Consider the following 23,411-nt stretch of genomic DNA (forward strand, 5'->3'; position numbering starts at 1 on the left):
CCTTTCATTTTGTCAAAAAATATGGTCGCCAGGAGGCTTTGCCACTTAGCCCCATATGTATATATTGGAAACTTTTAAAATCTTCTTGTCAGAACAGCATGCCCAATTTTAACATCATTTGACACAAACGTTTCTTGGGTGACCCTTTCTGAAGTTTGTACAAATTATTCTGTTTAGTCAGAAACATGGCAGGCAGGGGTGTGGTCACTCTTTCCTGTATGTATGTAGTGTAAACTTTAAATATCTTCTTGTTTGATATTGTCATATCACATCATTCCCCCAATGTCTCACCTCCCCCCTCCACCCAACAGCCTCAATCCCCACCCCGCAAACACACACATACACATTACCTGCCCATTACCTGATATTTATTTAGGAGAAACTTCTAAACATTTTCAGGAAACACAGGAACCATTTCAAAATAATTTCACAGACATTTTCCTTGTATAAACATCTACCAGATCTGTTCAATTGAGCAGCGTTACTCGGGTGAGCGATCTAGGGCCATCATGGCTCTCTTGTTTGAATGAATGATTATGAGAGAATATTTTACTTATTTTAAAAATAAAATGTTTATATTAAACTACATGAAAGAGGACAAAATAAATATTAAGTAATTTTTATGAAAAAAAAAGTAGATATACGACATTTTAAATGACACTGTTGTCATGGTTACTAAGAATTTTGAAATTTGGGAAATTGCAATGTAAAGAGTTTAATATTCTGCTGATACTTAAACCCTTATACTCTGTTCTGGTCATAGAGAAAAAATTTATGCTACAGAATTCGAAGCCATAGGAAAACTCTTGTATTAAAACTTGCTTTGAAACAGCTGAAAATGTGTAACTGTGGAAAACCATCATGTATACACAAAATATAGATTTCAAGCTTTTACTAGAAAGTGAATACATACATTAATAAAATTATCAACTTGTCAGACTTCTACTGATAAGTGTGACCTAAATAACCAAAAAAATGTTAAGTGTCCATATTTTCCTTCTAATTTTAATATAATAAAATATTGTTACAAGGTCATGACATTTCTGCTTTAAAAATGGATGAAATGTTTACTGAAACAGACATAGACAAGTAAACAAAACTTTTTAGCTGCCGAAATAGTTTTGTATTTATTAACACAAAGCACTATAAATGGTTTCATTCTGATAAATTTGAAACAGTTGTAGTGACAAGGTATACTGCATCCTTAAATATAAAAATATAATACTAATACACAATGTACCTGGAATTGGAATGTTACTTAATGATATTAAAGATTAATTTGCCATAAAGTCAGTATTTGTTAATGACAGTAGTTACATTTTAAAGCAGGGAGAGATGGTCTTATTGCCTGTATTTTTATTATGTTTTGTTATCCAGCTTTTATCAGCCTTTGTGTTTTATTCTTAAATAGAAATGTTTTAAATACTCCAAAATGTTTCAGGTGATGTTGGATATAAACCTTTCATCTCGAGTGATGCAGAAGTCCTGGAAATTGAGCTTGACGGGACAGAAGAGTACATGGTTTTAGCGTGTGATGGATTATGGGATGTTGTTACGGAGGAAGAACTTCCGCAACTTGTCTTTAACTTCCTTCTCGAGAGCAATAACGATAGACACGGGGTAGCTAAGTACTTAGTGCAGTATGCCAAAGATAGAGAGTCAATGGACAATATATCAGTGATAGTAGTATTCTTCAGGGACACTGTTACCGAGCCAGTCGCCGATGCTGGTTTCTTTAACTTTCTGGCTGGTGATTCTCAGGGGTCTAACGGATCAGGGGGAAACAGTGATAGTAATTCAGGGGGAGATAATTCTAATGCCAGTAACAGAAGGGGAGGAAACTCTAATGGACTACAACAACAAAGGGACTTATCTGGTGGGAATATAAGCGGCCAGCAGAGGTTGTTTGTTTTTTCACCAGAAGACGAGGAAGGATGGAACGGACAGTTTGATACCTCAGGAAACAATGTTGCCGAGGAAGATAGCGAATCTAGTGATACGCATGACAACGAAGCATATCATAAAGATATTAGCGGCCTTAGACCATTGAACCTCACCAATCCAGAGATTATGGTAGATATTAGTACGGACGGTGTGTGGGATAGGGATAATAATGCTCAAAGTAAACAACGTAGTGGAGATGTGTTTACAGAAACAGTAGAACATAAAGATACAAATCAGGTAAAATCTCCGTATAAAGAAGAAGACTTGGATTCTTACGGTGTATTTAATACAAGACTTGTTGATGGACCAATTGATCTGTCGATAATAGATGACCAAAACTCCTCTTACTTGCTCAAGGATATTGCAGATTCGGTGTACAATAACACAACAGGTAGGAAACTTGAGAATAGTTACCAGGGTAAAAATAATGAGAACTATATTAAGTTACCAGAACTCCATCATGGTGAACAAGAACTATCTGCACGCCATAATCGGAAAAAAGTTAAAAAAGTAAAGTCTGAAGGTGTAAGAACAAGGAGAGATCCTAGAAAGAAAGGTCAAGCTAGTTCGCCTGTCTGCTGGGCATTTACTGGAAAGAATCAGGCCAGTGTACAAAATCACCGTCTAAATATGGCAGCAAAGGCAAACAAGGGAAGCCACCCCACGCCAGGGGAGTTAAATCTTGCTAACAAAGCACCACCAAGACTTGCCGACAAATCTACACACAAATTTGCTCAAGTTTATTCATCAACTGAAAATGTGCATGAAATCGCTAACATGACTCTGTCACATGGTAAGCTGGAAAGTTTGCCACCTCCACGACCAAAAATTTCTTCCAACAGTTTGTCAAATTTGTCAGGTTTCACAGTGTTTGGTAGCAAGGCTAGTTTACAAACGGAGTCGCAGAAGTTCCAGACAACTCTGCGTACAAGAAAGCCATTAAAACCAATTACAAGTGTTGTATATGAAACACCACCAACACCATTTGTTAGCAATAAGTTGCACTGGGCCAGGCAACATTAGTTTGTTTATTGATTAAGTATATCCGAATGTGATACTATCCAGATAATGTTACGTTTATATACCATAAATGTAGGATAAAAATTCTCCCAGATTTGTACATTTTTAGCTCGACTATTCAAAGAATAGTCTAGCTGTTCTACTCATCCTGGCGTCGGTGTCTGTGTCGGCATCACACCTTGGTTAAAGTTTTGCATGCAAGTACATATGGCTATCATTTAAAGGCACATAACTTTGAAACTTATATTTTCTTTTTCTAGGTCAATTACCAACCTCACTGGGTCAAGTGCCATAATTCTGACATGTATTTTGGGCAAATTATGCCCTCTTTTTGGACTTAGAAAATTCTGGTTAAAGTTTTACATGCAAATTACTATCTGCAAAACTAATGCAGATATTGAATTGAAACTTCACATGTGCCTTCGGGGTTATAAAACTAGTGGATTGCATCAAGTCCCATAACTCTGACATGTATTTTGGTAAATTATGCCCCCTTTTGGACTTCTGGTTAAAGTTTTGCATGCAAGTTACTATCTCCAAAACTAATGCAGATACTGGATTGAAACTCTTTAGATATTTTAACATTAGTGTAATATTCCTGCTTCTGGGACAACAATTCGAATAGTCGAGCACTGGCTGTCTTACGGACAGCTCTTGTTATCGTCAATGCTTATATTGCATATACTATCCAAATTGCTGTTTTCTGTGCAAAGTTAGTTAACTCAGATTGAAGACATTTGAATATAGAAATGTCATCCAGTTCCTATGTTTTAAGTGAAGTTGTTTAAGTGAAGTTGTTAGTTTATTAGGGTAAAAATCAGAAAGAGTGGTAGGTCAGGTGACTATCAGTACATACTGATGGTGCCGAAAACGGAGATCAATCCATATATTTATTAACTTGATTATTTGTTTCTGAAATTGGGTCATTAAGAGGTTGATAAACATCTGCAGTGTGCCTTCTGATCCTAATACCACATCTAGTGCAATAACGGCTTGAAGGCTTTATCCCACAAGCTGTTGTGAAACAAGGTGTTCCATTTGTGGCTAAAAGGTGCACCTCAATCGTTTATTGACCTTTTTAGTATGTTGCTATATTACGTGTACGTCGGAACACGCTGACGTTTGTAATTTTAAATTAAATTTGTTACTATATATCGTTTAATGTATACTAAGTATAGGTTATATATTCATGACTGAAATGTTATTAAGCATAATCTATTGTCCATAATATATTATTTACAGAGTACAATTACATGTTTTTAATCTGATAGGAAGTTTCAACATAGTTAAAGAGATAAAATTGGACAACTAATCCAGTGTAGAAACAGCCGAAAAGTTTACATTCGTTACATCTCAACTTACTTGTAATTTTCTGTTTTGAGAGTTCAGAAAATCCCTCTGTTTTGATTCTAGAAAGCTTTAAAACAAAAATTTAGTGTGTGCCATGAAATACCTGTGATTATTTTAAATGTTTGTGTTAAGATGCTTTTTGATTCAATGGATATCTGTTCTTTGGTATTTAAGAAATTTCCTAGGTAGGTACCTACGAGCGTATGTTAAATATACACGAACGTTGTTTTTAGCTCACCTGTCACAAAGTGACAAGGTGAGCTTTTGTGATCGCGCGGCATCCGTCGTCCGTCCGTCCGTGCGTGCGTGCGTGCGTCCGTAAACTTTTGCTTGTGACCACTCTAGAGGTCACATTTTTCATGGGATCTTTATGAAAATTGGTCAGAATGTTCACCTTGATGATATCTAGGTCAGGTTCGAAACTGGGTCATGTGCCATCAAAAACTAGGTCAGTAGGTCTAAAAATAGAAAAACCTTGTGACCTCTCTAGAGGCCATATATTTCACAAGATCTTCATGAAAATTGGTCAGAATGTTCACCTTAATGATATCTAGGTCAAGTTCGTAACCGGGTCACGTGGGGTCAAAAACTAGGTCAGTAGATCTAAAAATAGAAAGACCTTGTGACCTCTCTAGAGGCCATATTTTTCATAAGATCTTCATGAGTATTGGTCAGAATGTTCACCTTGATGATATCTAGGTCAAGTTTGATACTGGGTCATGTTGGATCAAAAACTAGATCAGTAGGTCTAAAAATAGAAAAACCTTGTGACCTCTCTAGAGGCCATATTTTTCAATGGATCTTCAGGAAAATTGGTCAGAATGTTTACCTTGATGATATCTAGATCAGGTTCGAAACTGGGTCACGTGGGGTTAAAAACTAGGTCAGTAGATCTAAAAATAGAAACACCTTGTGACCTCTCTAGAGGCCATATTTTTCATGAGATCTTCATGAATATTGGTCAGAATGTTTACCTTGATGATATCTAGGTCAGGTTCGAAACTGGGTCACGTGGGGTCAAAAACTAGGTCAGTAGGTCTAAAAATAGAAAAACCTTGTGACCTCTCTAGAGGCCATATTTCTCAATGGATCTTCATGAAAACTGGTGAGAATGTTCAGCTTGATGATATCTAGGTCAGGTTCGTAACTGGGTCATGTGCGGTCAAAAAATAGGTCAGTAGGTTGGAAAATAGAAAAACCTTGTGACCTCTCTAGAGGCCATATTTTTCACGAGATCTTCATGAAAATTGGTGAGAATGTTCACCTTGATGATATCTAGGTCAAGTTTAAAAGTGGGTCACGTGCCTTCAAAAACTAGGTCATTAGGTCAAATAATAGAAAAAGCTTGTGACCTCTCTAGAGGCCATATTTTTCAATGGATCTTCATGAAAATTGGTCAGAATTTTTTATCTTGATGATATCTAGGTCACATGTGCTCAAAAACTAGGTCACTTTGTCAAATAATAGAAATAACGACGTCATACTCAGTTCAACACTGGGTCATGTGGGGATAGGTGAGCGATTCAGGACCATCATGGTCCTCTTGTTTAATAATGTTTGACTTAATGTAAAGTTTGAGAAAGTGTTCCGTGATTTTGAATATTCCAGAACCAGGCAAAATATTTTTGTCAGGGCTTAACTTACAGCAGTTGGCTAGACAGTGTAAAATGCTTTTGTAAGTTTCTGAGTAAAGTTAAAGGCTTTCATAATGAAAGATAATAGTCGTAAGGACACAATGTAGCTCACTTGTAGAAGGTTAACAGTTATCCAGTCAGTTAACCTTTAGCCTGCTAAATTTCTAAATGGACTGGTCCATCATTCAATTTGAGCAGTACCATTTATTATTCAAAGGGGTTTTCACTGAAAATTTACTGACTGAATAGCAAACAGCGCAGACCATGATCAGCCTGCACATCTTGATCTGCGCTGGTCGCAAAGGCAGAATCACTTGCCGACAGCAGGCTAAAGGTTAAGACGTGAGGTACAGGGATACATCTTGCCGGTTATTTATTTAACATAGGCTGAAAATTTTTGATACATGGAAAATGTTCCATTCTTAGAACTGTAATTAGTAACTTATACGAGTTTCACCTCATTTTTTAAGCAGAGTAATAAAATATCAGCCTCTTGCTGTTTTTGAATCACTTTGGCCAGTAAATGTAACATATACATGTAGTTTTGTTTAAACAAATAGACATGTTACTATGTTTATTAAAAGATATGCTGAATCTGCTAGCAAGTAGACGTTACTTAGATATTTTTTTTGTGCAAGCCGAAATTCTTTTTGTGTGGGGGGAGGGGACACTTAGATTTGAGATTTGAATCAAAGTTATTTCTGTATCAAGTATGGAATACATGGTATCCAATACAGAAACATATTGAAATATGGCACAAATGTGAATTGATGATTTGAGGGGAAAAATAAAAATTTAGTTTAGAATTAGATATTTATATAGTGCTGTGTGCTTTATGTATTTGTACTTTTTTATTTGCATGCTTTTAATGTTTATTTTATTTATTGTTATCTCAGTAACTAACTTTCAGAGTGATTGGTCTCTTTTGAAAACCTTGACTTTTAATTCTAGACTATTCTTATGTTATTGATTTTATAGGCCAAGTGTAAATTATTTTGTTAGTTTTAAGTTTGCATGTCCATATATTTTAATTATGACATGTTTGTATTTGTAATGGACCCCTTTAATGGAGAGGTGGTATATTTTTTTGCTCGTGCCACTCATAAGAACCATTTGGTTTCCATTTAGTAACTGCGGCATTCATTGGACATATATGTTGCACAATGTGTACTTTAAATCTTCCATAAAAAATGGGAGATTGTCGAAATCGCACACTGATAATCTGTAATTTTGCTGTGTTTGCCATTACTGGTCCACTTCCTTATAATAGAATATAAATCAGCGCCAGTATTCACCACAGCTGTAAGTCAGAGCTTAAGGTCAATAATTTAGACTAAGTGTTGTTATATTTTCTGGTCCTTTTGTTTGGATTATGGAGTTCATTCAATACATGTGTAATAGAGTTCCACTTAAGCCAGTGCTAGCGGACATGAGGGGTTACCTGTCATGAACAGACTCAGTCAAACAGAGTCTGCTATTATTCTGCTTGGTTGCATTCTATGCTTCCAAAGGATCCTGCAGAATTGATTAATTCTTGAAAAATGCTGAATTATTTCGTTTGCTATGTAATTGTTGAATTGGCACAAAGTATGAAATTTTGCATGCCCGTACATTATCCAGCTACATGAAGTTTTAGTGGTATTAATTTATTATAAAACAAAAGTCAAGTCAGGCAGAATTAACTGAGTTTTTTTTTTCAACAATCAGAAGCCATGATCTTATTTTTAGACTAGAGGTAATGAGCAATGACCCTGATTATCAGAAAATTTAAATTATGATGATGACATAATTGAAGTTATGATGGTATTTGAAGTTATGTCATAAGTTATGTCAAAAATATTTTGCCTATTTTGGATTATGGTATCCGATCCACAAATAAGCAAGTTCTGTATAACTGTGCTATTGAAATATATCAGATATGGTAAACTCCTATAATTTTGGTATCATTTGAAAGTGTATTGTCTACCGAAAAAGAAAAAAATATAAATTACATTAAAAAAATATGTTACAAAATTTTCATTTTTTTACTTGATTGTTTTCAGTGATATTTCAACAGAAATCCAGTTATTACAGGGTAAAATTTATCATTTTGCAGTCAAAAACATGACTGTAAGGATTCATGTATATTATTTATGGTCATCTTATTTACTAATTCTTGTTCAGCAGATACATCTCTTTCAAAAGATACCAAAATAACATGGGGTCACCAGGCATCAAAAATGTTACCTATTTGTGGATCGGATACCTTAAGTTTAATAAAGTGTTGGTCCATTTTGGTGTTCATTTGATTTGTACAGGAATGTTGTTAAAGTCTTAAAATTGTTCTTAAATAAATTTTGTTTTGTTTATGTTAATCTATTAAAAGATCTTCATATGCCAACATTAAGTTAACTTAATAAATAAGTGCTCTCTTGTTAATACTTAGAACTTTATGTACCAAGGCCCTTTATCCAGAATATATTCCATATAAATTGCCAGTATAATTCATGCCAGATTTTTGTTTTATCGTAGTTCTTCTTAACCATCTATGTCTGGTTAATGTACATGTTAAAAAGTACATAATTTTGCCATATTTGAAAGGTAGAGTTGTCTCCCTTCCCTTGGTAAACTTTGAAAAAAGGCATGAAGTGAGGTGTTTAGTTCAATATATATTGTTAACTCATCTGATTTTTTAAAAAAAAATGATGAGTTATTGTCATCACTTGATCGGCGTCGGCGTTGCCTGGTTAAGTTTTATGTTTAGGTCAGCTTTTCTCCTAAACTATCAAAGTTATTGCTTTGAAACTTGCAATAGTTGTTCACCATCAATAGCTGACCCTGTACAGCAAGAAACATAACTCCATCTTGCTTTTTGCAAGAATTATGGCCCCTTTTGGACTTAGAAAAAATCAGATTTCTTGGTTAAGTTTTATGTTTAGGTCAGCTTTTCTCATAAACTATCAAAGCTATTGCTTTGAAACTTGCAATAGTTGTTCACCATCATAAGCTGACTCTGTACATCAAGAAATATAACTCCATCCTGCTTTTTGCAAGAATTATGGTCCTTTTTGGACTTAGAAAATCATGGGTAGGACAATTTTTCTATTATACAAAAAAATCAGATGAGCATCAGCACCCGCACGGCGGTGCTCTTGTTAACTATTGTAATATTGTATTATGTGCTAGTCTTCTTTCTACTAGTCTTTTGTTGTGTTTTTTTTTATTTCGAGGACTATCCATTACTCTTTTTCTGATGTAATCAGAGCAAAAATCTTAGAGTGTATTTCTAAACAATTCACATCATAGTAATAAATTGGGTGTACATTAACTTACTACCCAAATTAAAAGAATTAATGAAAATGATATGAACATGTATGTTCAAGTGATGCACATACCATTATGCATTTGTAAGCACAGGCTATGTGCTATAAAGTATAAGTTAAAAGTTCGAGGCGAAAATGACACTAAGTTTGTAGTAATACACATTTTAACAGGTTAAAAGTTTAAGGATATACAGCTAGTGTCCATCATGGTGATAGATGTGAGTGGTGTAAGTTATTGATATGAGCCATGCCATGGGAAAACCAACATAGTGGGTTTGCGATTAGCATGGATCCAGACCAGCCTGCGCATCCGCGCAGTCTGGTCAGGATCCATGCTGTTCGCTTTTAAAGCCTACTGCAATTAGAGAAACCGTTAGTGACCAGCATGGATCCTGACCAGACTGCGCGGATGCGCAGGCTGGTCTGGATCCATGCTGGTCGCAAATCCACTATGTTGGTTTTCCCATGGCACGGCTCAATTATGTGTGCTGTATGTTGTGCTAGATGTTGGAAATTCTTAACATGGGTAACTTCATTTTCACAGGCGAGATTATACATGGTAAAGGAGGTGTTTATAATAATATTGTATTAGTATATTACATAATAAGTTTTGATAGAAGTAATCTTATATATGTTATTGTATGTATATAAGTGTTTTGTAATTTTTATTTAACAGAAATTGTAGTCTTGGATTAAATGTAAAATTGAAATGGCATGTAAACAGTGGCTAAGTGTTTATGTAAGTATTTTTTTAATAGTACATAAAACGTGATGGCATTTCCACAGAAAAACTCGTATACATGTGAAGAGTGTTTGAAGTGATATGCTCTCTCCTGTATGTCTTTGCACGCACAGCAAGTTTCTCTGAATGGATATTTTTACTTTGATACTTTGTTAAATACGAAGGTCATCCGAAATCTGTTTCACATGTTACGTATGCAATCCAGATATTTGTGAGTATTCCTGACAACTGTTTGAAGTATAATCACAGGTGTGTGTGTTGTACAGTGTCTATCCTACTAATCTCTTAGTGCTATACATACATACACTACACATCTGAACTTGTATTTTTGAGTATATGCTGATGGAATGGGGTATAGGTGTTGGGGTGGGGAGGGGGGCGAGTGTTATGCTTACATTAGACATCCAAAAGTGTACTTTTTATTACACCCTGGTGGGATGAGGGTGGGTTATGCATACATTAGACGTCCAAAAGTGTATTTTTAGTACACCCTGGTGGGATGAGGGTGGTTATGCATACTTTAGACATCCAAAAGTGTATTTTTAGTACACCCTGGTGGGATGAGGGTGGTTTATGCGTACATTAGACGTCCAAAAGTGTATTTTTAGCTCGACTATTCGAAGAATAGTCTAGCTATTCTACTCACCCTGGCGTCGGCGTCGGCGTCACACCTTGGTTAAGTTTTTGCATGCAAGTACATACAGCTATCATTTAAAGGCATATAGCTTTGAAACTTATTTTTTCTTTTTCTAGGTCAATTACCAACCTCACTGGGTCAAGTTCCATAACTCTAACATGTATTTTGAGCAAATTATGCCCCCTTTTGGACTTAGAAAATTCTGGTTAAAGTTTTACATGCAAGTTACTATCTCCAAAACTAATGCAGATATTGAATTGAAACTTCACATGTGTCTTCGGGGTTATAAAACTAGTTGATAGCACCAAGTCCCATAACTCTGACCTTCCTTTTGGCCAAATTATGCCCCCTTTTGTACTTAGAAAATTTTGGTTAAAGTTTTGCGTGCAAGTACATACAGCTATTACTAAAAGGCATATAGATTTGAAACTTATTTTTTCTTTTTCTAGATCAATTACCTACCTCACTGGGTCAAGTCCCATAACTCTGACATGTATTTTGGCCAAATTATGCCCCCTTTTGGACTTAGAAAATTCTGGTTAAAGTTTTGCATGCAAGTACATACAGCTATTACTAAAAGGCATATTGATTTGAAACTTATTTTTTCTTTTTCTAGATCAATTACCTACCTCACTGGGTCAAGTCCCATAACTCTGACATGTATTTTGAGCAAATTATGCCCCCTTTTGGACTTAGAAAATCCTGGTTAAAGTTTTGCGTGCAAGTACATACAGCTATTACTAAAAGGCATATTGATTTGAAACTTATTTTTTCTTTTTCTAGATCAATTACCTACCTCACTGGGTCAAGTCCCATAACTCTGACATGTATTTTGAGCAAATTATGCCCCCTTTTGGATTTAGAAAATTCTGGTTAAAGTTTTACATGCAAGTTACTATCTCCAAAACTAATGCAGATATTAAATTGAAACTTCACATGTGTCTTCGGGGTTATAAAACTAGTTGATAGAATCAAGTCCCATAACTCTGACATGTATTTTGGGCAAATTATGCCCCTTTTTGGACTTAGAAAATCCTGGTTAAAGTTTTGCGTGCAAGTACATACAGCTATTACCAAAAGGCATATAGCTTTGAAACTTATTTATTCTTTTTCTAGGTCAGTTACCAACCTCACTGGGTCAAGTTCCATAACTCTTAACATGTATTTTGAGCAAATTATGCCCCCTTTTGGACTTAGAAAATTCTGGTTAAAGTTTTACATGCAAGTTACTATCTCCAAAACTAATGCAGATATGGAATTGAAACTTAACATGTTTCTTCGGGGTTATTAAACTAGTTGATAGCATCAAGTCCCATAACTCTGATATGCATTTTGGTCAAATTATGTCCCGTTTCGAACTTAAAACTCTTTTGATATTTAACATTTTGGATAATAACTTCCTGCTTCTGTGACAATATTTCGAATAGTCGAGCTTGGCTGTCTTACGGACAGCTCTTGTTTAGTACACCCTGGTGGGATGAGGGTGGTTTATGCATACATTAGACGTCCAAAAGTGTATTTTTAGCTCACCTGAGTACGAAGTGCTCGAAGATGAGCTTTTGTGATCGCCCTCTATATATAACTTACAGAGCATGTATGTATTTACAAAGACTTATATCTTGTAGAATTTGTTGATTTTACTTATACTTAAATTGTTAGTATATATTAGAATTGAAATTAACTTAAACTTACATTATTTAGTGGAATTAATAGAATTTCAGTGAAATAAACTAATATACTGATCATTAATTTTCAAGCATTAGCCATTGTTATTTGCTGTAAATATGCTTCGCAAAAACAGGATGTCAGCGCTTTACATCTTAAAACAATCTAACAATGTGTTCAAAAACATTAAAGATATACACACAATAAAATGGAAATACAGGATAACCTGTCAATGAAGCCACTGAGAAAATATGAAAGATTTTATTTAATGGGAAAAAAAGTATCAGCCATTGTAGAGAGGTGTTTGCTCTTGAGAGTGTCCCTTAACAGAGGTTTGAACTTATGGCAGCAGTTACCTCCACTAACATTGTATTACTGTAAGGGGAGATCACTGCACATAACATTGACAAAGGTTACAAGTATCCTGTATTTTCATCAGCTTTGAATTTAGCGCCAGCATTGACGTGTAGTAAGTAGAGCTTAAGCAAAGTATTTGCTAATATTTTTAGTTGCATATGGAGTTAACACGGGTCACAATTGTTGTACAGATATTAATGCCTTTTCTTTCCAGATATACAGTGAAACATGTGAAAATGTAACATGTTTGAAATTGTTCAGAGGCAACTTGTTTTGTTTTGATATAGCTTAAGACTTTTAAAATGTTTTTATAATATAAATACTGAATACTTGCCCGTCATCGGTGTGGGTTCAAGCCTCACTTGGGGCATAGAATTCTTCTTGTGAGGAAGCCATCCAGCTGGCTTACGGAAGATTGGTGGTTCTACCATGGTGCCTGCTTTTAATGAAATAATGCACAGTTTAGATAGACTGATACACACTTTAATGTATTGCAGGACTGTTTCATAATTTTTGATATAAAGATAGGTATTTTAGTTGGTTGTTTTGAAGGGTGTAAGCTCTTTTTAATGGCATTACACGTTTAGGAAAGATTGAACAAGGTTTCAGTGAAAGTTTAATTAACATGAGTTGAGTATAGTCTGTTTCAAATGAGACAGCTAAACATTGAATTGGACTAGAGTTTTGCGCATGTAGGGTGAGTTTCACTGTATTGGTCTTAGATATAATATATCGTATTTAATCATTTATCAATGAAGAAACCTGTCATTTCTACTCAAAATACACACTAATCACTGTGTTAAGATTCCTATACTTTTGTTAATAAAATGACAATCTTATATTGTGTTAGGTGTTCTGTTAGTCCATCTCCGTCAGCCACAGTAGACTATAAGGATCTTACATACTTGCCCGAGGTAAGACCCTCCCCCCTCCACCCCCACAAAAAAAAAAAAAAATTGGGATGGGGGGTGGGGGGCACTAAGAGTTGCCCTTGTCCGTCCGTCCATCCATCCCATTTTGTGTCGTTCACCTCTCAAAAAGTATTTGACCCAGAGTCCTCAAACCTCACGGGATTGTTATTCAGCATGTCAGTGAAGCAGTGCACGGGGGGTTTTAATTTTGATCTCATACAGACAGAACAGACTCATGGCCCTTGACTTAGTAAAAAAAGGCATAAAAAGGACCTAAGTACAGTGACTATGGACACCCATCTAGTTTCCAACTGGAGTGTCAGTGGGAAATGAGAAACTGTGTGCTAGCTTTGAGTTAATTGTCCAAGAGGGTGTCATGTAGACACATGGAATTTGCCTTGGAGATGGGAATTTTATTATTGTTTCATGTAGCCTTTGGGAATTGTCTAAGAGTGTTCTTGTAGGGTTTGGGAATTTGACTTAGAGGGTTTAATGTAGCCTTTAGGAATTTGTCTAAGAAGGTTCCATGTAGTCTTGGGGTATTTCATGTAACCTTTGGGTATTGTCTGCTAGGGATTTATGGCCGTACTTAAAGATTTCTTGGCCCCATGTGGTTCTGGGACGATCTGTGTGTGAAAAGAATTGGAACCACTGCCTTACCCTTGCATGATCGCAAGAGGCGACTAATAGGGTCTTAACACTTGGTTTTGCAGTAACTCTGTGATTCCAGCAGGTATGCAAATTTTGATTCCATACCTCATGTTTTTATTTCGATGTAAATGAGATGTGGAACCAAAATTTGTAGTCGTGTTTGGCGCCATATAACCTATACTGTGTTGGTGCGCCGTAAAACCCAAATAAATAAAGATTTCTTGACGTGAATTTTATCATACATTCCAAAACCGATGGTATTTTGGGTTTGAAAGGTTTTCAGTGAGTATTTAGAAATGATCTTGTTATGACGAGGATTGGGCGTCAGTGGTTCAAGGTCGCTGGCTGAATCACTTGCCCCTCACAGATATGGGTTCAAACCGCATCGGGTGTAGAATTGTTCATGTGAGGACGCCATCCAGCTGACTTACGGAAGGCTGCTGGTTCTAACTAGGCGTCTGTCCTTGTCTGTAACAATCAGAGGTCCCCATTAGTCAGAAATGTACCTGAAACTCGTTATGTAGCATCGTGACATGGACCTCTCTGTAGTTTATTCCAGTGGTTCCGTTTAACCCTTTTAGGGGTTGCTAGGGCTAAAGATAGAAAAAAAATTATAAGGAACTGTCATGAACCACTTGATTGATTGTAACTTTGCCTGCAGCATCCTTTTATGGATCATTCTCCAGAGGTTAATTCAAGTATGATTTGGCTCGGCCCATTTTAAGGTCCACCAGAGTTAGATACAGAATTTCAAAACAATTTTTAGGCAACTTCTTGTCAACCATTTGATGGATCTTACCAAACTTAGCCTGTAGAATCATTTTATAGATTTCTCAATATTTCTTCAAATGGTTCTGCTTGGCCCCTTGTACGGACCAACAGAGCTAAAACTGAAAGTGGGAGTAAAATAATGCCATTACATAATTTTGATATTATCCCAGTGTAATACAGTACAGGAGACGTTGGGCGAAATTACTTTGTCTATAATAGTAAAGAAAGAAGAAATTTCGATGTTTTAGAAGGAAAAGCATAAATATGATAAAAAGAATATAACATCTGTTGGATCTATTGAACTGGTTGAACAAAATTGATAAAATGCTCGGCAGAGCCTCGCACTATATTATCTTATTCAATTCGTTCAATAGATCAATATGAAGAGACACTCTTGTTATATCCTCTATGTATAGACTTTTCTAAAGTTTATCAAATGATTGCGCTTGGTCCATATTAGGGGCTGCCAGAGCTAAAAATAGGACTACTCATGAACCAGTGATGGATCTTCACCTTACTTGGTCTTTGGCATACTTGTTTGAATCTCTATCTCTGGTTTGTTGAAATTATTGTGTTACTAAAGCTAAAAATAGAGAAAAAAGCTTTAAACGTGTAATGAAGCAGGTGACTGATCTTTAACTGTCTCTCGTGAGATTATGTCCCTCATTTATCACTATTTACTGACATGTTAACTTTTTTAATGGACGTGGTGTGAAATTTCCACTTTTCATATGTTTCATAAACACAATTTTACTACATTTTCTCTTTTATTCATTACATCACAGATAAAAGTCAAAGTCGTTGGAGTTACCGTTCTTGTCTTTAACGGGTTTTTCTGTATCAATCGTACTTGAAACAAATTTTGCGCCTTTATCGTTTCTTTCAGTCTCTTTAAATTTCTCTGCAAAATAAGCTTTCATCTGTTTTTGTACTGCGTTCAACTCATTTTGAGTCATAGAAATTGGCGCCAAAAAGTAAGGCCGTCTGCTGTCACGGTCAGACATGTGATCTGTGGTTTCAACACTGTTGTTCGTTCTGTCGCGAACTCCAAACACAAGATCTCTTAGTTTAGATGCTTTCTTTGACTCTTTATAAAACTTGTTTAATTCACTGAAATAAAAATAAAAACACTTTGCTTTAGTAGAACATCACACAGGGATAAAAAATCTAATCCGAAGTCCAATATCCCTCATCGAAATAAAACCGGAAGGTGTAAATGTAAGCCATGCCAAACTGTCAAGTAGATTTGCAAGAAGTGAATTCGTATCAATTGTAGCAAATGAAAAACATCAATCGACCCATTTACATTGGGGTTATATTTCCACAGAAAGTATTTGTCCAGCGGCCGTCGGGATAGCAAAGTTATTCGGAGTGAAACAAATTATTCACTGAAAAAAAAAAAAAAAAAAAAAAAACGCATATGCACAACTCAGAAAGACTATTCAAGTACTGAAGATTTATAAGATTTTCTTCACAGTTAATTTTGTTATGTATATGGGTTTTCTTTAAAATAATCAAAGGTCGTATGTGATATTTATCGATTTATTTACCTGTGCAGAACCCTTACCTAGATCTAGTTTCTTTCTTACTGTTATGCCGTCTGATCATATCAAGTCCCTGCTTGGCTGATATCACCAAGTCTTCATTTATACAATTTTCTGGAAATCATAGAAATGCTCACAGTAATTCGGGTGTAATGCATTAACAACATAAACATCCGGTAATTATTACATACTCGTTTCTATTCCCCGTTAAGTTACACTAGTACCGGAAACGTCAACATTTTTCCATACACTGACGCCTGAATTTTATATCGGGTGCGTGGCGTCATTCAGTGTGTGTTGTTGCACTATTTTTTCTATTAAGTTTAGTATTGTCAATCGTATTCAGGCTATTGAACATATTTATGATAACTACATAATATTTATACGTGTAGATGTGTATGTAATAAAAAGGTTATTGTCTTTGCATCGTAAAATATGCACTCGTTCTTCTGCGGAAGAATATTGCGCTCCTAAAGTCGCGCAATATTTCCGCTGAAGAACTCGTGCATATCGTTCCCGATACAAAGCTAATAACCTATAAATATGACATGGTGTAATTGACTTGCAGAAAACTGAATGGTAATTATACGTAGCGTAGTTATTTTTCAATGAAATGACAGAAAAAGAAATTTAATAACTTTTAAAGAGGCGTGCCTTTAGCTGAACACTTTATTTCTAAAAACAAAACATATTTTAAAATAAATAATAAGTTTATATTTTAAAGTACACTTAAAACCCTCTGTTTCACATCCAGTTTTACAGATTTCACAGACTATTCAAGTGTTCTGATAGAAAATTGACAAAATTCCATTGAATCATTTTATAAGTACTTTTAACATAAACTAGAGGCATTCCCATAGGCGTCTGTATCTACATTTTTGTAAATTACAACGTTTTTCGAAAGTTATTCATTTGTACGACCATGTCTAAAGTAAGAAACACATACAGCTATTTTTAACCCTTAGCCTGCTGGCGGCAAGTGATTCTGCCTTTGCGACCAGTGCAGACCAAGATCAGCCTGCACATCCGTGCAGTCTGATCATGGTCTACACTGTTCGCTTTTCAGTCAGTAAATTTTTAGTAAACACCCCTTCAAATGATAAATGGTACTGCCCAAATTGGAAGATGGACCAGTCCATAATAGAAATTTAGCATGGTAAGGGTTAATATATATATAAGAAGAAACGCGTTCAACTACTGATACTTTACGAATCTTACGGATTTATACATAGTGTGAACTGTGCTTCTCCTTTACCCTGCTAAATTTCTATAATGAACTTGTCCATCTTTCAATTTGGACAGTACCATTATCTGTTAAAAGGGGTGTTACCAAAACAATACTGACTGAATGGCGAACAGTGCAGATCTTGATCAGACTGAACGGATGTGCAGGCTGATCTTGGTCAAGGCAGAATCACTTGCCGCCAGCAGGCTAAGTGTTAAAATTGATTTGAATTTTAATGGTTTATCAATTTACTCACTAGACACTTCTTTTGTTGGCATAAGTGACAGCAGATGATCACGTGACTTTGCGGAAAGCAGACGACGTTTTTGCAAACTCGTGACACTTGATTCACGAGGCGGGTGGTTTTCCATATAGTTTTCTCTTTTCCGTCTGCAACGATATTTAATTATTAAATCTACATCAAATAATATCCATTGACGTTTTCTATGACTATATACAACCAGTTCATGTTTATTCAGAATGCTATTGTCATTTGAATGTTTCTTTATACCTTTGAGAAAACGAAATTACGAAATATTTCCAGAGAGTAACTGCCGAGCACGGGTAATGTTTTCTTTATAACTGAGCTTGAATTGAAACAGCAATTTCAGAATTGTAGAAAGAACACCTGAAAAAAGCTTCCATTTCGGACATCTTCCTCTGCTCCAAAAAGTTGTCTGCAACATCAGGCATATTTACAGTAAGTTTCAGTTTGGACGTCGGATTGATACCTGTTTGTAAAACGTTATAAATTGAAGACGTGTCTATCTCACATTTTGTTTTTTTACTTTTTTACTCTCCATGTATGTATTTTTTCTGCAGTGTGTTTTATTATGTTATAAGAAAATAAAATATAACAGAATCAAAACAAATTAGACTTTGTTTATGTTAAATGCTGGGCATACCAGGTGTCTCAACAAAGCACTAAGGCTCCAGAAGGCTTTAAATTTTACGTCAAAGACAGATAAATCAGCTGTCCAAATAGAAAATATGCATGATTCAATGGTTAGAAACCACTACTTTCAATATTGCATAATGAAACCATATAAGGGGAGGTTAACAAAATGATGGATTTAGTAGTACTTTCTGCAATGTTTATAAAATATCCAAAACTTATGACAAATATAATTATAATGAAACATTAATTGAAAATAGGATTTAACAAGAAAATAATATATTTCACGTTCAAAACTAAAAATGTTGCAGCCATATTTTTAAACAAAGTTGGGCCTCCGTGGCCGAGTGGTTAAGGTCGCTGACTTCAAATCACTTGCCCATCACCGATCTGGGTACGAGCCTCACTCGAGGCGTTGAATTCAACATGTGAGGAAGGCATCCAGCTGGCTTACGGAAAGTCGGTGGTTCTACCCAGGTGCCCGCGCGAGATGAAATAATGCACGGAGGGGCACCTGGGGGTCTTCCTCCACTATCAAAGCTGGAAAGTCGCCATATGGCCTATAATAGTGTCGGTGCGACATTACACCCAACAAAATAATTTAAAACAAAGGTATTATGAGCCTTTAAAACTGACAGAATTTTCATATTCTGCCAAAGCTAATAGAGTCAAACTGAAACAAGTAAGTAACGCAATATACTGGGCTAGATCTATTATGTACGTTTAGACTTTTGCGATATTATAAATCTCAAAATGAGATATTTTACCTTTACAAATGATATCGTTTTCATGCTTAGACCGTATGATGGTGTCGCAGTCGTGAGGAAATGTCTTCATTTTCGTTTCCTTCTTGTCTCTTGATTTTCTTCCTTTTTCTTTATTCTTTTTCTTTGGGCAAGGGTTAGCTACAACTGTAAGTATTCTATCGGTTACATCGCTTCGCTCTCGTCTAATATGATTTTCGCGAGAGTGTGTACTCAGTGACAGGTCATCAACAAAATATGTAGCAATTTTATATTGCAAGCTAATCTGTTTTTCCAAACACGTGGTTTTTATAGAAATCGTGGATTTTCTATAATTTCTGACATTTCTTTCATGTCAATAATTTTTCAGCTTGAACATCCAATGTCAACTAGTAGAAGCTTTCGCTCTGATTGGTGGTTACCTAAATAGGTAATCATCATCATCATCATCATCATCATCATCATCTTCCTCCCCTTCATCATCATCATTATTATCATCATCATATTGACCATCATCATCATCATCATCATCATCATCATCATCATGCAGTAATCGCCTCACACTAGAACAGTATACTCTCGACTAAGAATCGACCATTTTTCTTCTCCAATGTATATGTAATTATACGTGTGTGTATTATAGTGTTGGTGTGCTTTTGCGATATGTAAACTTCTTTCCTATATGTGCCGTGCCATGGGAAAATCAACAGAGTGGCTTTGCGACCAGCATGGATCCAGACCAGCCTGCGCATCCGCGCAGTCTGGTCAGGATTCATGCTGTTCGCTTTCAAAGTCTATTGCCATTAGAGAAACTGCGGCGAACAGCATGGATCCTGACCAGACTGCGCGGATGCGCAGGCTGGTCTGGATCCATGCTGGTCGCAAAACCACTATGTTGGTTTTCTCATGGCGCGGCTCATATGTTTTTTTTGTCAGTAGTTCTAAAACAACGAAGGACTGAATTACAAACACGATTTAGAATAAATCAGATCAACACCTAAATTCTTTTTACAAAGAGAAATAATAGAAATTTGTATGACATGCTAAGATTTTAAAGAAAAGCCCTTAAAACTTTTTTTAAAAAAACAGAGATGCGCATAAAATACGCATTTTTACGTTTTTAAATGCATGGTGTATATACCGTAATACATTGTTTATAATCACATATATTGTTCATATTTCTAGGGAAACTATGTAGTAAAGGGCAAAATGAACACGAAACATATGAGCTGTGGGAAAGCCCATATTTAACATTTACAAAAGAATATGACATTTGTGATTATATGCAGTTATGGATCATTTTGAAATAGGAAAAGTACACGTCAACATGCAGTTATAAAAACAAAATATACAGCGAAGAATATTCCATACAACAAACAACAACAAGAAGTTCATTTTGTAAAAATCGTGAATAGTGTGGGCTTGAAACATAATGTTCCATAACATATACTTACCAAATTGTCTTGCAACAAGAGAAGAAGTCTTATTCAACGCTGGTAGTCTTGCACTTGACGACCCTGAAGAAATGCATTTTTCTTATCCAATTTCTTCGATTTAAAAATGTTAGATTACTCTGCAATTATTAATTTTATTTACGCATTTTATTTATCTTAGGAATATGTTTTGTAGAATTAATGTTATCAATACACGTAATTCGCGTTTGGAAGAGTAATTTTGAAAATACAGAATTTACCTTTACGTCAAATAACCTTTGAAAACTATATTTATACTTTTTCGCTTAATAACTGACTAAGAATCTACCATTTTAAAAACCGCCAATAGGCGCGGAAAAAGTACCTTTCATGCGGGTAAAGCGATCATTCCATCATATTTATTCTTTGTACATTTAAGAAGCACAAAATCTACCGTCAACTACAATTGACGCAGCAACTTGACGTAGTCTAGGTTACGACGTTACAATGACGTTATATATATGACGTCAACTAATCCACTAGAGAAGTGGAGATTATTTGTGATATACACACAGTTTCTATTCCTTTTAAGAATGTACGAGCGCTTTTTGATTTCAGGATATATATTTGAAAAATGTTTCATGGAATATTGATTGCTTTCTAACAATAGGTTTGCCAAAAATTAATGCTAAATAATTAAAATATGGCCAATAATGTACCATATAACCAAATAGATTCTACATTTTTGCGAAAGAATTTTTTTCACTCTTATTTTTGACTGGCATTTTCCTAAAATTGACGTAAGATTTACAATGGGGTTCAAATATCTGATTAAAGTAGATTAGGTTTGGTTTTGATATTTTCCTGACTGATACATATAATGATAAGCTATAATTGAAATAAAAGTTTTCAAGACAGCACTTTATATTATCTAGAAAATATAAATTAAAACAAAAAGAACAAACAATATCAAAATTCACCAGTTTTTAACAGTTTTTTTTTCTTAATAAATCTCTTAGATGCATGGTGACCTCAGCTTTTTTCTTTCTGTTTTGAAGCATTTTTGTGTGTCATTAAAGCTGCTAAGTATTTTGAAAATCCTTACGTCAGTTTTGTTTTGTAGATGTAAATACATGATTTCCATAGAAAATAAAGTGGGTGGGGTAATAATTATTATTATGTCAACATGTTATAAGAATAAGGTCAGTAATTCGGTTGAAAAATGTGCTTCCGTGGTGTATCGAAAGAAGTCCATAATAAATAGATCCTAATTTTCCCATTTTTTGTGCAAATTCGTGTAGAACGAGTGCTTTAATCACCATTTTTCACTACTAGAATACATTCTGCATGAAATGAGACAGTTTTCATGTTCATACACCCCACATGGCAAGTTTTGCAGATCGAAACCGGAAGTAGGTGTTTATTGCGCGGACGAGAGCAAATATGCGCCATTTTTAGGGTAGCAGACCACAACTGACTGGCATTTCACTAGGAACTACATAACCCCCTATTTTCTTTTCATTTTTTCGTTAATTTGTGATAGAACTTTCATGAAAAATAGGTGTAGGAAAAAGTGATGTTCTCTAAAGATACGTAAAGACGACCTGAATTTGTCGTTTTTTATATGAAACAAAGAAGGATTTGAATTACTGACCTTTAACCCTATAATGAAAGAGATTTGTTAGTGACATTTATGCTTATATAATACTGACATCGCCTTTTATGCATATTAATATGTAAGATCTGAAATCCCTATAGCATTAATTAATTAAGTAGGGTATTATATGTTTTATAAAGTACCGCAATTTTTTTTTTAATTTTACAAAATTTCAGCCGGAAATGTTTAAACAGTGGGTGAAAAAAAGCCCTGTAAAATTAAAACGAGTTCGGTGACCTGTGTTTTTTCTTCTCTTGTTTGTCTTAGAAACTAACGATGTTCTTCAAGCTCACAGAGTATGAAAAAAAATTAACGTAAGAAAAAAATTGTTCCTACATCCTTAAGGAATGTTCAAAACTTACTTACCAGATCCGGAACTAATATGTTTCCTGAACGACATCCAATTATGCGCTTTTATATAAAAATTGTTTATTATGTATCGTAAATTAGGTTATTTTCGTATGTTTTACTTGTACCATCTTACATATCTGATATTTTAACATTTTCCAGCAGTGAAAATTATGGCCTTAGATCAGTTGTACATAATGATATTTACCTAAATATCGCTCAAATTATACGAAAAGGTCATTTGGCTATACTATACAGTAGTGTTTAAGTATGGAATATCATTCCACAGAATGTCCGTTTGTGGATTCACTTACTTCTTTCAAAAACAAATATAAAAAAATATCTCTTAGGATCTGAATAAGCTGCAACTTTCTCTTTTATTTGTGTGGGTGACTGTTTATCTGAGTGATTTGACCTTTTTTCAGATTGATATGCATATATATTTTTTTTTCTAATTAAATGGAGTATTTTGTCAAGAGTGAATATTGTATTTAAATGGTTTTCACGTAAATTCCATCTTTTCTATTATAATTAGATAATCAGTTTTTATCTTTATTTTACGTTGAACTATTGTATTTTTATTTTACAGAAGGCCACATTGAA

The 23,411-nt window shown here is 35.0% G+C and overlaps 2 protein-coding genes across 2 annotated transcripts in view; one reads left to right on the forward strand and one right to left on the reverse strand.

The window, feature by feature from the left end:
* The window catches only part of LOC123534385 (protein phosphatase 1F-like), a 33,709-nt gene extending 20,219 nt beyond the window's left edge, over positions 1-13,490 (forward strand). Inside the window, exon 7 of the mRNA XM_045316612.2 lies at positions 1,442-13,490. Coding sequence (XP_045172547.2) covers positions 1,442-2,967 — 1,526 coding nt within the window. The 3' untranslated portion in view covers positions 2,968-13,490. The remainder of the gene's footprint in view (positions 1-1,441) is intronic.
* A 2,228-nt stretch (positions 13,491-15,718) lies between these two features.
* LOC123534905 (uncharacterized) lies at positions 15,719-21,301 on the reverse strand. The gene is made up of 7 exons (XM_045317373.2): positions 21,189-21,301; positions 20,846-20,908; positions 19,416-19,559; positions 18,382-18,484; positions 18,010-18,143; positions 16,552-16,642; positions 15,719-16,094 (listed from the first exon to the last, which is right to left on the reverse strand). Exons 1-7 carry the CDS (start codon positions 21,193-21,195, stop codon positions 15,764-15,766), a joined length of 873 nt encoding a protein of 290 aa, XP_045173308.2. The 5' UTR covers positions 21,196-21,301; the 3' UTR covers positions 15,719-15,763.
* Between the last annotated feature and the right edge of the window lie 2,110 nt (positions 21,302-23,411).

This window comes from Mercenaria mercenaria, chromosome 12 (assembly GCF_021730395.1).
Source record: "Mercenaria mercenaria strain notata chromosome 12, MADL_Memer_1, whole genome shotgun sequence".
Taxonomy (NCBI): Eukaryota; Metazoa; Mollusca; class Bivalvia; order Venerida; family Veneridae; genus Mercenaria; species Mercenaria mercenaria.